Source organism: Amyelois transitella, chromosome 3 (genome assembly GCF_032362555.1).
Source record: "Amyelois transitella isolate CPQ chromosome 3, ilAmyTran1.1, whole genome shotgun sequence".
NCBI classification, from domain to species: domain Eukaryota; kingdom Metazoa; phylum Arthropoda; class Insecta; order Lepidoptera; family Pyralidae; genus Amyelois; species Amyelois transitella.
Genome location: NC_083506.1, coordinates 9,319,459 through 9,332,289, shown reverse-complemented (window position 1 = coordinate 9,332,289; position 12,831 = coordinate 9,319,459). Strand labels below are relative to the sequence as shown.

The window sequence follows — 12,831 nt, the reverse complement described above, 5'->3', positions numbered from 1 at the left end:
TACCCTCAGATTTCGAAGGAGTTAAAGCATACGAAGTTACTTACATGAAACCTCACTCATATCGGGTTTCTTTTAGTAATTTATTTATCACATTTCTGTATTTTTACTGGGAATGTTATTTAATAGTTAGATGAGTGACGACATTTATTTATGAGACATGAAGGAATATAAAAACTGAAAAATAGTCGTCTTTATCGGCATCGATAAGCATGCTCGCGCGCTAAACATGCGCCTTGAAGTCTTATCACTTCAGCATGTCGAAAACTTGGTTTTATGGCCTTCTTGGCCTTCACTCTTATTTCTCTTCAACGTAAAATACCTACTAATTTTAAATATCATATTACCATCATTTCTAAAGTTTACAATCTACGTTTACGTACTTCTCCTATCTCTCTTTGAGTTAGAGGAACAATAATTGTGTTTAAAATAGAGCCAAACATATGATAGTCAAAGTTTCTGTAAAGGTTCAATTTTTATTTATTATGAAATAGCTGTGCCCGCGACTTCGTCCGCGTGGAATAGTTATTTGGGCATCATTGAAGCCATCGAGGATGAATAATTTTCCCCGTTTTTTTTCCCCACATTTTCTATTATTTATTTGTTCCTTATAGTCGCAGCGTGATGTTATATAGCCTAAAGCCTTTCTCGATCAATGGTCTATTCAACGCAAAAATAATTTTTCAATTTGAACCAGTAGTTCCTGAGATTAGCGCGTTCAAACAAACAAACTCTTCAGCTTTATAATATTAGTATTAATTAACAAAACTAATACAAAGTTTAAACATTATTTACTACATTGTTGTAGACCAAAAGTACCTCTTGCATTTCGTCGACATAAACTGGACGGTGCATGCCGCACCATCCAGTTTTTATATAGCTATCAACAATAAAAGCAATGCATCGCTGGAGTTCCGCTGCAGGCCGGGGTTGGGGGGTGCAATGTTTTGAATGCCGCGCTAGCAGAGCGCGCCGCCGCACTGGCCTCGCACCCTCATCGATCGTGCTGCGCTGCGCTGCTCTATTATTTATTACCAAATATATGGCGGCCGCGGCATGGGGTCGTCGACCTCGTCGCCGTGCACAGAGTGAAGCGTAAACAACTCTCAGAATGCAGCGCGGGAAACAGGTCCCTCACTACCTGCGAAGCGAAACCGCGTGCCCCAGGGACCCTACTACCCAGTATACTCGTAAAAGGACGCCGTTCATTTCATTTGCGCGGCGTTATCAAGCCGAGCAGACAGACGCCACGCGAAAACCACGTGGTCTCGACTTGACGCTTCTCTTGTACAAAGGTGATAAAACAAAAACAGTCACCGATAAGTGTCCGATGTGCATTGCATTTCACAGTGTCTTGTCTGCCTGGCTATTTTTAAAGGGTTGCGATTGCAACCAGAAATAAAGCAGCTCAAAATACACTTTGACGGTCGCAGTCGCGTTTCTCGTACTCACATACTATGTTAAGATTGCATTGTATAATGTATATGTCTGGTACAGCGGGTAAATGAAGGGTCAGATTTTATTAGTATTATTAGTCTAACAAATACAAGAATATTTCTCCTTTACAGATATATTTTTGAAGATCCAAAGATCATTAGATAAAAATGACATGAGACAATGTAGACCTACGCTAGTAAGTAAAGAAATCTAAATAAGTATTTTTACATTCTGTGATCATTATAACGATTCCATGCATGTTTTTTTAAAACCCAGAAATCAAAATAGTAAGACCACATCTCCGGACCACTAGCTGGATCTTGCTAGAGTATTTTCGATGAAAATTGAGTTGTACGAAAACCTTCGTGCACCAGTCCGACTCGCACTTAGCCGTTTTTATTTTTAATACATCTTGATCTACCTACTAATTGCGGGCATGCTAGTTAGTGGTTGTGCATGGGACACATTGGCATAGGCGTCAATTCCAAACATGTTTCATAACGTTTTCCAGTTACGGGTTTGTGGTTTCGTGGGAATTGCATGACTCCCACGCTAATTACCGGCGTATGCCAATCGTGGCCTTTGCAGACCATCAATGGAACTTGTATCCATCAATGAAACTACTATTGTTGTAATACAATAAGGTTTTTAAATTGCGGAGAATCTATTCTCGACGTATCGTGAGATCATGATTAGATGTAGTGATCTTACCCTTGGGCCATCCATGCTGGAATTTGTAGGCATACGTTACACTTAAAAAAATTGTTATAAAACTTAAAACTCGCAAATAATATCAAAGACAGTGTGTGTAGCTGTGACATCGAATTATTATATGATGGCTCAGCGAATATTTCTTTTGCGCCCCGTATTCAGTCTTTGATAAAAGTTAAGTGCATTAGAGCAGTCCATCAAATACTATCCCATGTCATTGCCAATAACGACAGTAACAAATATATTTAAATCCGAGAGGCTTCTAATAAGTTTATGTTTATAAATTTTCGATGTAAATAAAGGCTGAAAGACCTATTTAATTCAGATTTTCTGTGGTTTCTTTGTATTAGAACCTAATTTTTCACTTTTTGCTTCGTGCTTTGCATTGTTTCCGGGACTTAGTACGCCTCTTTTCCGGAGGTAAGCAGAAGCTCATAATGTACTTAAATGACACTTCGTAAAATAACTTGGTTTTAAGCATGAATTGTAAGTTGTTTTATTTGCCTTTCTTATAAACTACTATGTTACTTTGGAGGCCTATTCTATGTCTGTAATTTTTTTCCAAAATTGGTCTAGTAGTCATTGAGTTTATTGGTTATAAAAAAAATGCAAATCTTTTCTCTTTTCAATATCAGAATTGATCTTCGTAGGAACTGATGAATACATAAAATATGTTGTTTGTTTCAGCTCGGGTCATGCGGTCCGAAAGGCGTCGTCGTGCAGCATGAAGCGGCGCGGCGAACGGCGCGCCTGGCCGGCGGCGGCTGCGCTGCTGCTGGCCCTCGTCTGCAGCGTGCATGCCGCAGAGCCGGCGCGGATTGCACCAGACAGTAAAGAACTTATATGTTTGCAATATCTCTAAAAGTAATATAGTATAGTGCACTTAGGATTCCTATCCAATTATTAGCTGTTACATTTCAAGTTAGTATTCTGTGTCGTAACAACACAAGCATTATAATTATTATCATTATGTATGCCAACGATTCTATCAACCTGGCCTATTTTTTTTTAATCGCATAGAATGTGTACAATTTTATATTTATCATACAATGCGCGTTCTGTGTTTATACCCTTTAGGTCGTCAGCATCACAATTATTAGCTGGATGTCAATATTATATTACACACCTATCTATGAATTTCTACCATTCAAGAGAATGGTATAATATGCACCTCATTTGCATAGTAGGATTGCAGTTTATTTATTCATTGTCCCGTGTAGGAATAGACGTTCCTCGAAACTGTTTCTGAAACTGAAAATAAGTTTACATAGGTAGCCTAACAACAATGTAAAGCTAGTACTAGTAAGTCTTAGCAAATTTATTAAACACCAATTAATTTGTGTACAATTATAACAACAATGACCACTTTAAGTTATCTGCCGATATACTTGCGAAAATCTTTGAAACTTGGTACGCGAGCCACAACCATTTTTCTTGGATGATGGTTTTTGCACAATGAATAAAGTAATCACTGTTGATCTTTTATCAGAATGAAATAAACTTTCTAGAAAGTCGAGAATTTATTTGGCCATTTATTAGTTATTGAGAATGAGAAAACTTCGCTGAAAGTTCTTATTCTTTCAACTCTCTCTTGAACTGCTTTATCTGAACTGTCATCGAACTAAACTAAAGCGAACTTCTCAATTCTATTCCTCATTCCTTTGAAATGATCAAAGTGTGATTCAGATAGTGGACATTTTATTGTGAATTTAACTACTTAACATTTTTCATGAAGTGATGAATTTATAGTTTTTGAATAATGTCGGGATAAAAGTAACGTAGGTTGTAGTAATTTGATTGGAATCTAGCAATTAATTGTGCGGCTGTTACATTTCGTGTTGCTCTTACACGTGTACGTTGGTCCATTATTACGATGTTTTCGGGGCAAGCGACTGCTCGTCCGTCAACACCATCACGGCGGAACATTGAATTGACGCCCCCAGCTGCTATTCTTACCAGTCACGAGATATCGCTGTGTCGCTCGTGTAAGAAACATTAAATTGCCAGTATATCATCTTATTTTCAAATAGTTTTCGTTCAGTCCATTTTCACTACATTAATGTGCTGAAATAAATCAGGCCTATGTTTTTCTGTTATTGTACATTGAACTTGTTGCATTTTTAATCATTTACCTAACTAAAACAGACCTATTTATTACTTACAAATACATATAAAAGGTTGGCAAATGCCTCGACTTAGTTATTCAGAGATAAACAATAATTTGATTGATGAATGATAAAAAAAATCTCCTTTGTTAGCACAGTCCCGAAAAGAAGGAATTCTTTTCTTTGGTAATTTCATGTTTAATTTATAGTTACATTTACATTTGGGACCGAAATTAACAATTTTATGTCAACGTGATAATTCAAATACAGGATTTCCTTCGCAACCTTTCGTTTATCTGATATACATATTATATTTTTTGAGGCGCCTTTTGGGATTCATGTAGTTATCGATTGTATTCTAGTTTTTTTTAACCATCATCTGATGGAGATGATGGTTTATCCTCGTGTTGAGGCCAGTTTCGGTGGCACGTAAACAACGCGGCGGATATTAGCAAAAACTTTCGCGGTCATTGATCTAAGCCCGTTGTGTTCGGGGCCACTCATGGGCCGAAATTTTGTTTTTATTTGTGTATTTTTTGCTATTAACATGTGCACTGTGCTATTGAACCCTCGGCAAGAGTGTAACGCGCCTTCTTTTTTTGTAATTACCATATAACTGTTTACCGATTATTATTAAAGGTAGGCCATGGAATTCGTTTGAAATGAATATTAATTAACGTGAATTTAACCACAGAACCACAGCCTTATAACCCTGTAAACCATTTGATGATATAGGGCAATTGCTGGAGATTCTTCACAATTTCTTTCTATGTGTGTGTATGATATTACATATTCTCGTACAGGTGTTCATATTAGCTCCGAGTCTTAATTAAAGCATTAACACAAAATAAACTAATAAAAATGGATGCTACTCTTGGTATTTATGACCACTCGCGACTGACTTATGCCATCTATACATCACACATATAATCCGTCAGATAAGGAACGGAGTTTTGTTTGTTTGTTTGTAATTCTCCGGCCGACGGACTGGTGTGGTGAGGCCGCGTTTAGGAGGCGCCTCGCTCGACTTATCTATCAGAATTCACTCGACCGTGTGATATGTGATATCGAACTTCGCAATTTGAACGCACCACGTTTGTTTGTCGTTCATTATAACTACGAATTCATAGATAAACAATCACATTCTTGTTTCGTGTTTATAGTTGGTTCGGTGTACTAGATAATTACGATAAATTTTTCCGTTTAACGGTCAGAAGAACTCATTATAAATGTATCTAAAGGAATTTAATTTAAAATCGAAATATGTTCTTAATATTTGACTTACTTCTGGCCTTCCCAACAGGGCGTCAAAGTATGCGTATAAGTTTTAGAAATGCGGGATGAAGGACTCATGAGTTAGGACTTATGGATTTTTTTATGAAACTTTCAAAGGAAGTGCTGTTTGCCTCTGACAATTCTGGGAAGATATAAAAGAATAGGAACTTTAAATAATATTAGAAGCATTATTGTGCCCCGTATGGATTTCACAAACAAAATCTTTTAATATTTTCTTCCTAATGTAAATATCTTGAGTTTGCATCTAACAAGTGAGTAACAAGTAGGTAGTTATAATGAACTAACAGCATTGAGGATGTAAATAGTATTATTTGTTTCCAGCCGATAGAAATCAATGTGTGATTCATCTAATTTAAAATAAGGAAAATAGAATGCATAAATATTACAAAAATACTTCTAGTGGACAACACGCTTCCTGGATATGTAAACATTTATTTTTGTTGCGGTAATACAAGGGGACTGTAGAATACTTAATCCTTATAAATGACATAACATTCAAAACTAAAACAATTTTGTTTGTATTTGAAGATTTTATAAGAAGTTAAATCGTATATTTCGAGCGATGACAGTTTTGTTTATAAGTTCTTTAAAACGCAAGGCCGGAGAGCTGCCGTGAGCGAGCATGGAACAACCACTGATGGCTCGAGATAATTTAAGATATTCTTGGTTAACTCTCCAATTACAAAAGAAATATTTATAGCCCGGCAAAAATGTAACAAGATATCAAATTGGCTCATGAGAGTTTTCCCAAATTCTATTAATGAACACATTACAACCTGCCCATTGCCACACATTAAAACGGCTCAGTATTAGAAACATGTTTACCCAGGTCAGTGCACCTGCGGGACTTCGATGTTCCGAAAGTATGACATGCCTTGATAAATTAGCAAATCTCGAAATATTCCCAAATTTGTAGGTAAACCAACCGATAGCCGGTTTATTTCTGGCATTTAATTACGAGTGATACAATGTATTCCGAGAATTACACGATAACAACTACAAATTAATGACAGTACAGAAATTTATCTGATAGATTTCGCCTTCTGTAAATGGCATAACGCCTGTTTTTTAAGGCTAATACTTTTTCAATTACTGTTATATGCATTGAGAATAATTATCTCTTTTGTCTCTGCGCCTAACTAGATTTATCATTGAATTTTATTGAGATATAAAATGTTAATTAAGTAATGCAGATAATGCGAAGCAATTTATTATAGCTTCTGCTCATTTTGTACCTTCTTTCTTTTGTTACATATCGCACCCGAATACCAGTCGATGAGATAACGCATACGAACTTACCTAAATTAATTAGCACCTCCGAATAATTCCAACCAGTTTTCTTAATGTAGCAAATGTCGTCGTGTAATAAACGCATTCTTTTCTTTATTTAATTAATGTCCAAATACGTCCACAGCCGACGGGAAAAAAATTGCCACATATAGGTACACATATTTTGGAGTCTAATTAATGTGTTCCATTTTATGCTTATTCAATATTTTCTTTTGGATTAACACGTACTTACTGTATATAAACTGAAATATAAAATAGCAACTGACCTAAGAGCTTGATAGTCAAATTACTAAGTTTTAAATAATATATATTTTTATTTAAAAATATTTTATTATAATTTTTAAGGATTTGACGGTGTAATACGGGAATCCATTCGTGTAAAAACTCCTTATTCACTCCAACATCCTGATCAAAGTCGGACCCGTGCTCACCCTAGAAAGGGATGATAGGACACATCGGGTAGATGATTAAAGTAGAAAATGGCTAACTGAATTAGGTGATGACGGGCCGATCAAAAAACTGTCGGGCTTTATATTGATTGCCATGTACTTACCAATCGACTTTCTCCGAAGAATTATAATCTATTTATTATTAGAATATGATTATTATAATTATAACAATCATATTCCAAGGAAACTCTAACATGTTTTTCAACGGGTGCAGCTACAAGAAAACCTAAAATGATATTCTGGTTGTATTTTTGATTTTGTGTGGCCATTGCCATAATAATAACTTAAAACGATAAATAATTATAAAAACCGAAACGGCGAGTCATAATAAAAAGGCACGCTATAAAAGCACCTTCACGGCCCATAGGGCTAGCAAAAAGTTTATTTGAAAGTAAATTAGCAAGCGCCCCCTGTAATCTTTGCCACCGGTTGTTTACCAACGTGCGACCAGCTGTCGGGGTCAACGACCGCACCAGTCACGACCCCTCTACGACCCTCCGTATCAACATCGCCATGAATTAAAATCGCCTTGAACGATGGACTTCAAAATATCTACTTTACGAAATGCGCATTTTGCTGTGCATTATATTTTATTTGTAGTTTAGATTATGTCGATACAAATCTGTTGGTCATGAATCTTGTGATCATTCTCTTTATTAGGGTTTCGTACCTAAAAGCTAAAAACGGGAATCTATTTCTTAGCCTCCGCAGTCTGTTTGTCCGTCCATCCGTCCGTTGTCTTTCACCAGACTATGTATACCTCATAAACCGTGTATGCTAGAAAGCCGAAATTTAAAAAAAAAAATTGCGCCCTGTATCAGTTAATACTGCCAATACAATAAACGTGTATTTTTTTGCTCAATATTAATAATGGTAAGTCCGTACGGTAGACTTAAAAAAAATTCACAGAATATTTTATTGTATGCGACGTTTTAAAATAATTAATGAAATAAAAATAATGTAAGTTGTTATGTACAATAAAGTATTTACAAAAAAACAAGCTCCCATACAACAAATGCATTTTTTATAGGTAACCCCGAACCCTTCGTGCACGAGTCCGACTTTTACTTGGCTGGTTTTTATTTTTATAACTGACTCTGTGGTCCTTTGAAGGCGATTTTCGTCTTCTCTTTGGCAAAATTGTTATGATACTTGCCCTATTTTTGAAATAAACTATCAGTTGGTCATAGAAAATCATCACATACATACTTTATGTATGATCACGCCTCTTTCCCGGAGGGGTAGGCAGAGACTACCTCTTTCCACTTGCCACGATCTCTGCATACCCCCTTCGCTTCATCCACATTCATAACTCTCTTCATGCAAGCTCGGCGGTTTCGGGTACTCTTGACCTGATTGATCAAGATAAGTACGTTCGTCTAGGTCTTCCCACTCCGACCTTTCCCTCCACACTCTCCTTGTATATCTGCTTAGTCAAAATGCTTTCATTCATCCTCTTTCACATTAGAACATTCCCTTATCACGCTGTTCCTTATCCGGTCACTCAATTTCACACCCATCATACTCCTTAACGCTTTCATTTCCATTGCATTTATTCTGCTTTCGTGCTTCTTTTGCCATACATACACATAAAATCATCACGACGTCTCATATATACGTCCTCCAACGGGGAGTTGGGAAGTTGAGACATGTCAGGTTAATACATTAGGGCATTTTCAAAACCTACCACGGTCGTGGCTTCCCTACATCAACTGGGGCACGCAACCCTTTTTCTATATTTTCTTCATCTAGATCGTGTAAACTGATCAGGCTTTAAAGATGCCTTGTTTCGGAAGAAGCCTTAAGAAGTTTGTGTCAAACGGTGTCTGGTCTTGGTAATGATAATGATACCATGAGTCCTACTAGCCTACTATTCTACCTAATGTAACCCGTCTACGGTAGGATCCTTGACATCGGAGTGTGAACGTCAGCGTAGATTTTAATCTGGCACGCAATTGATATGTGGAGATTATCACTATCGGCTCAATAGGTTCACAAATAAAGCCACGTTTTTAAGAATATTTATCTTGCTTTCTCCATCCTTCTCTTATCACATACGTCATAAATTCCGAGTCGTTTTATGACACAGAGACCAGACACTGGACCCTGGAAAAAACTTCTCGAGCACTCACCATTATGAGCAACACCTGCACATCATCAAAAAAAAAAATTTGCGGCGGCTTTTTGTCAGATACGAAAAATATATCATGGCAGTTAATTTGCTTATTGAGTCACAAATCATTCCTTATTTGATCTGCGAATAGAACCTCAAATGGTTTGTTCTGTAGATAACGAGAGTACCATTGAACGAAGTTTTTCAAGATCAGAACATAGTTACTCGTACAGTTGAAGCAGTTTGTGGTTATTTTTCATAACCACAAACTGCTTCAACAGTATTTTTGAGTACCAAATTTTTGTGATAAGGGTTACTGTAGCCTACATGCGCTTATCTCATACAAGTGTTTGTTGATGTTTAGATGTTTTCTCTTTTATCTAAGTGTATTGGCGATGCATGTCAACTTATGTTATTAAAACATGGAGTTTGCTACAGTATTTTATTGATAATTTATTTTTTTACGGTGGGTTGACTGTCTGATACCACGGGTTGGGTGGGTATTTACTATCATATCCATGAAAAGAGATAGTGAGCGGGAACTCACACGGCATAGGTAAAGGATCGACATATGAAGCCCTTGTAAAGAGTATATATGTTAGTGCATGAAGTCGAGGTAGGGTCTTCGCCAGGTCGCGTGGAAAAAGGCGCGGCGTGCGGGCGGCGCAGCGGGCGGCGGCGTCGCGACTCCACGACGCCGATGTTTTACAATAACATTTTTATCGCAATCTAGAAAACTAGCACTATCATCTACGATAAGGCAATTTTTTTTTCTATCATTTTTTTTATTTTTTCTTAGAAAATTAGTTGAAACTTTTATTTAGTATTTTTAATTGTGATTCTTTTAGTACTTTATTTGCCTTACAATCCGTGTTGCCGAATATTTATGTGTTTAAATTTTTATGATACTAACATGAACTCTTACTTACATCCACGCAAGGTGCGTATGTTGCTAAACATGATAAGACGATAAGCGATAAAGTAACGCGTAAACACTTCTGCAATCATCAATTTTGCTATGATTAATCTAGAACTGTTATCCAAATATCACATAAATATTTCTGAAAATTTGTGAGTTAACACTAAATTATGATTGTCTTGAAAATTATTGCAATTCAAATATCAACGCAGTATGTTGATTATTCTCGATCCACTTTGTTTTAAATGATTGTGGTCACCCGATCTAGTGTTATGATATGAATGGAAGCGTAATAATGCGTATTAATGCTCCATTGAGTACAATATGACAAACATCCGGAATTCAGTAACACGCACGATCTAGCACTAGCCATGAATTATGTATAATATTTTTTTGCTGTATATTTTACTCGTTTTTATGATTCTTGCTCAGCTCCCCATTTCTTCACCCTATCTTCCTTTCCTTGTCTGGTAAATCATATTTGAGCGGAGCAATATGTGGCCACTGATACGGTTAACGCCCCTTTGCTATACGAACTCAAGTAGATTCTATGTATCATCACAAAAAATTAATTTCACACGAAATTTTTTCATCATTTTTTAATCTCCCAGTAACGGCGAAAGTCGAAAGACGTCTTTTCATACGAGTATAAAACATTTCACATAAGTTACGGAGTAGTCAGAACCAATAGGTTTGTTCCTATGCAAGCATAGGATACTCAAGGAATCCTCTAGCAACATAAAAATGTTATATTTTTAATTTTAAAAAATCTTTAGTAGTTTAGTAATGTGACGTATAAACCAGATGACCTACCGCACGCTAATCAACTATCTGCATTCTACAACTACAAGTAGTGTATGTATGTTTATGATAACTGATAAGCGATCATCGGTGTACAAGGCGACGTAAACAAACCCACTGTTAAGTACTAGGTATGTGCATAACTGCATCGTATGTATGGCTCATTGTATTATATTATTGTGACCTCCAGTTATACGTTCACACTATACGCATAAAGACTATATTATAACCGTACGTTCTAACTGAGACATTATCAGTTCTTTTTCTCTCTTTCTAGTATTTTCGGTCTCGGACTTTGATAACTGTAGGGTTTTTTACTGGCAAGTCTCGTCGAATATATTTTTTTGCTTTAATAACGTCACTTCCAATGTGAAGGAATAATGAACACTTTTATTGAATTTTCGCTGATCTTGTCCGAGTTTTTTCTAATACGAAGACTTGATATCGTTAATTGATGCCATTGGAATGATACTCACTTTCAATGTGCTGTGCTGTGCTGTTAGAACTAAATAGAAACTTTCATATCTAGAAGAACCGTTTCTTCAAACTGACAAAGATTGAGTATGCCTCTCAGTTTTACTTTTATGTTAAAAGAAGATAATATGCCTGCAGTATAGTTTTACCTTGAATAAACCTTGTTTTCTGTAATGAGTGATTGTGCTTCCTCAATTACTTACAAATGAATTGGTTGGTCACTGTCAACATTCATTACTGTTAGGTAATTAGGTATCAGAAATTTCATTAGGTATTCATCTAACTTTAACGAGAAAAGTTATAGGCAAATATTAATTTCGCCCTCTGTCAGGTATTACATGGCGCTGCTTTTAAGACGTGAGTTAATATTTGGTACTTGATATCGAAAATATGAGAACAAACATATTGATGCTGAAAAATAAAGATTCATTCGCAGTATATCATAAAAGAAAAATGCAAACGAATTATATCGTATCTGAATAAGACAGTCAATATTTTGATATAACTTTTCTGTTGCTTATTGACACGTTTATAATTTTCAACAAGAATAAAACAGCGCAAGGTGACGCCATGTTCAATCTTAAACTACACATTGACTCTGATAGATATAGATAGAGGACATATGGGTAACATGACCTACCGCACTCGTACTGTTGATACGCAGCCATCGGCCGAGTTTACAAATTATAACGCCAAGTTAGTGGTGATATGTGGTCTGCAGACGTCTTGCTACACCGGAAATTATCAGATTGCAATTGAATGAATCTATCGCGTCACATAAAATCTTTGCTCGCTTGATGGTTAATTTCGAATAATTGGTCCAGATATGTTCAGGTTGAAAACTAGTGTTAAATTATGATTTGAGAATTTTAACCTTTGGTTTTGCAAACTATAGGTTTTAGGGTTCCGTACCCAAAAAGGCAAAAACGGCCTCTGTGGCGCAGCGGTAGTACGCTTGTCTGTGTCACCGGAGGTCCCGGGTTCGAATCCCGGTCAGGGCATGATGAGAAAAGAACTTTCTCTGATTGGCCTGGGTCTTGGATGTTTATCTATATAAGTATTTATTACAAAATAAAGTATCGTTGAGTTAGTATCTCGTAACACAAGTCTCGAACTTACTTCGAGGCTAACTCAATCTGTGTAATTTGTCCTGTATATATTTATTTATTTATTTATTACAAAGCCTCTACTGTCTGTCTGTCCATCTGTCGCCTGTCTGTATCTCATTTACAGTGATAG

The 12,831-nt window shown here is 36.4% G+C and overlaps 1 protein-coding gene across 1 annotated transcript in view; it reads left to right on the top strand.

The window, feature by feature from the left end:
• The window catches only part of LOC106140127 (insulin receptor), a 55,014-nt gene that overhangs the window by 1,216 nt on the left and 40,967 nt on the right, over positions 1-12,831 (top strand). Inside the window, exon 2 of the mRNA XM_013341659.2 lies at positions 2,833-2,975. Within this exon, the coding sequence (XP_013197113.2) occupies positions 2,870-2,975 (106 nt within the window). The 5' untranslated portion in view covers positions 2,833-2,869. The remainder of the gene's footprint in view (positions 1-2,832; positions 2,976-12,831) is intronic.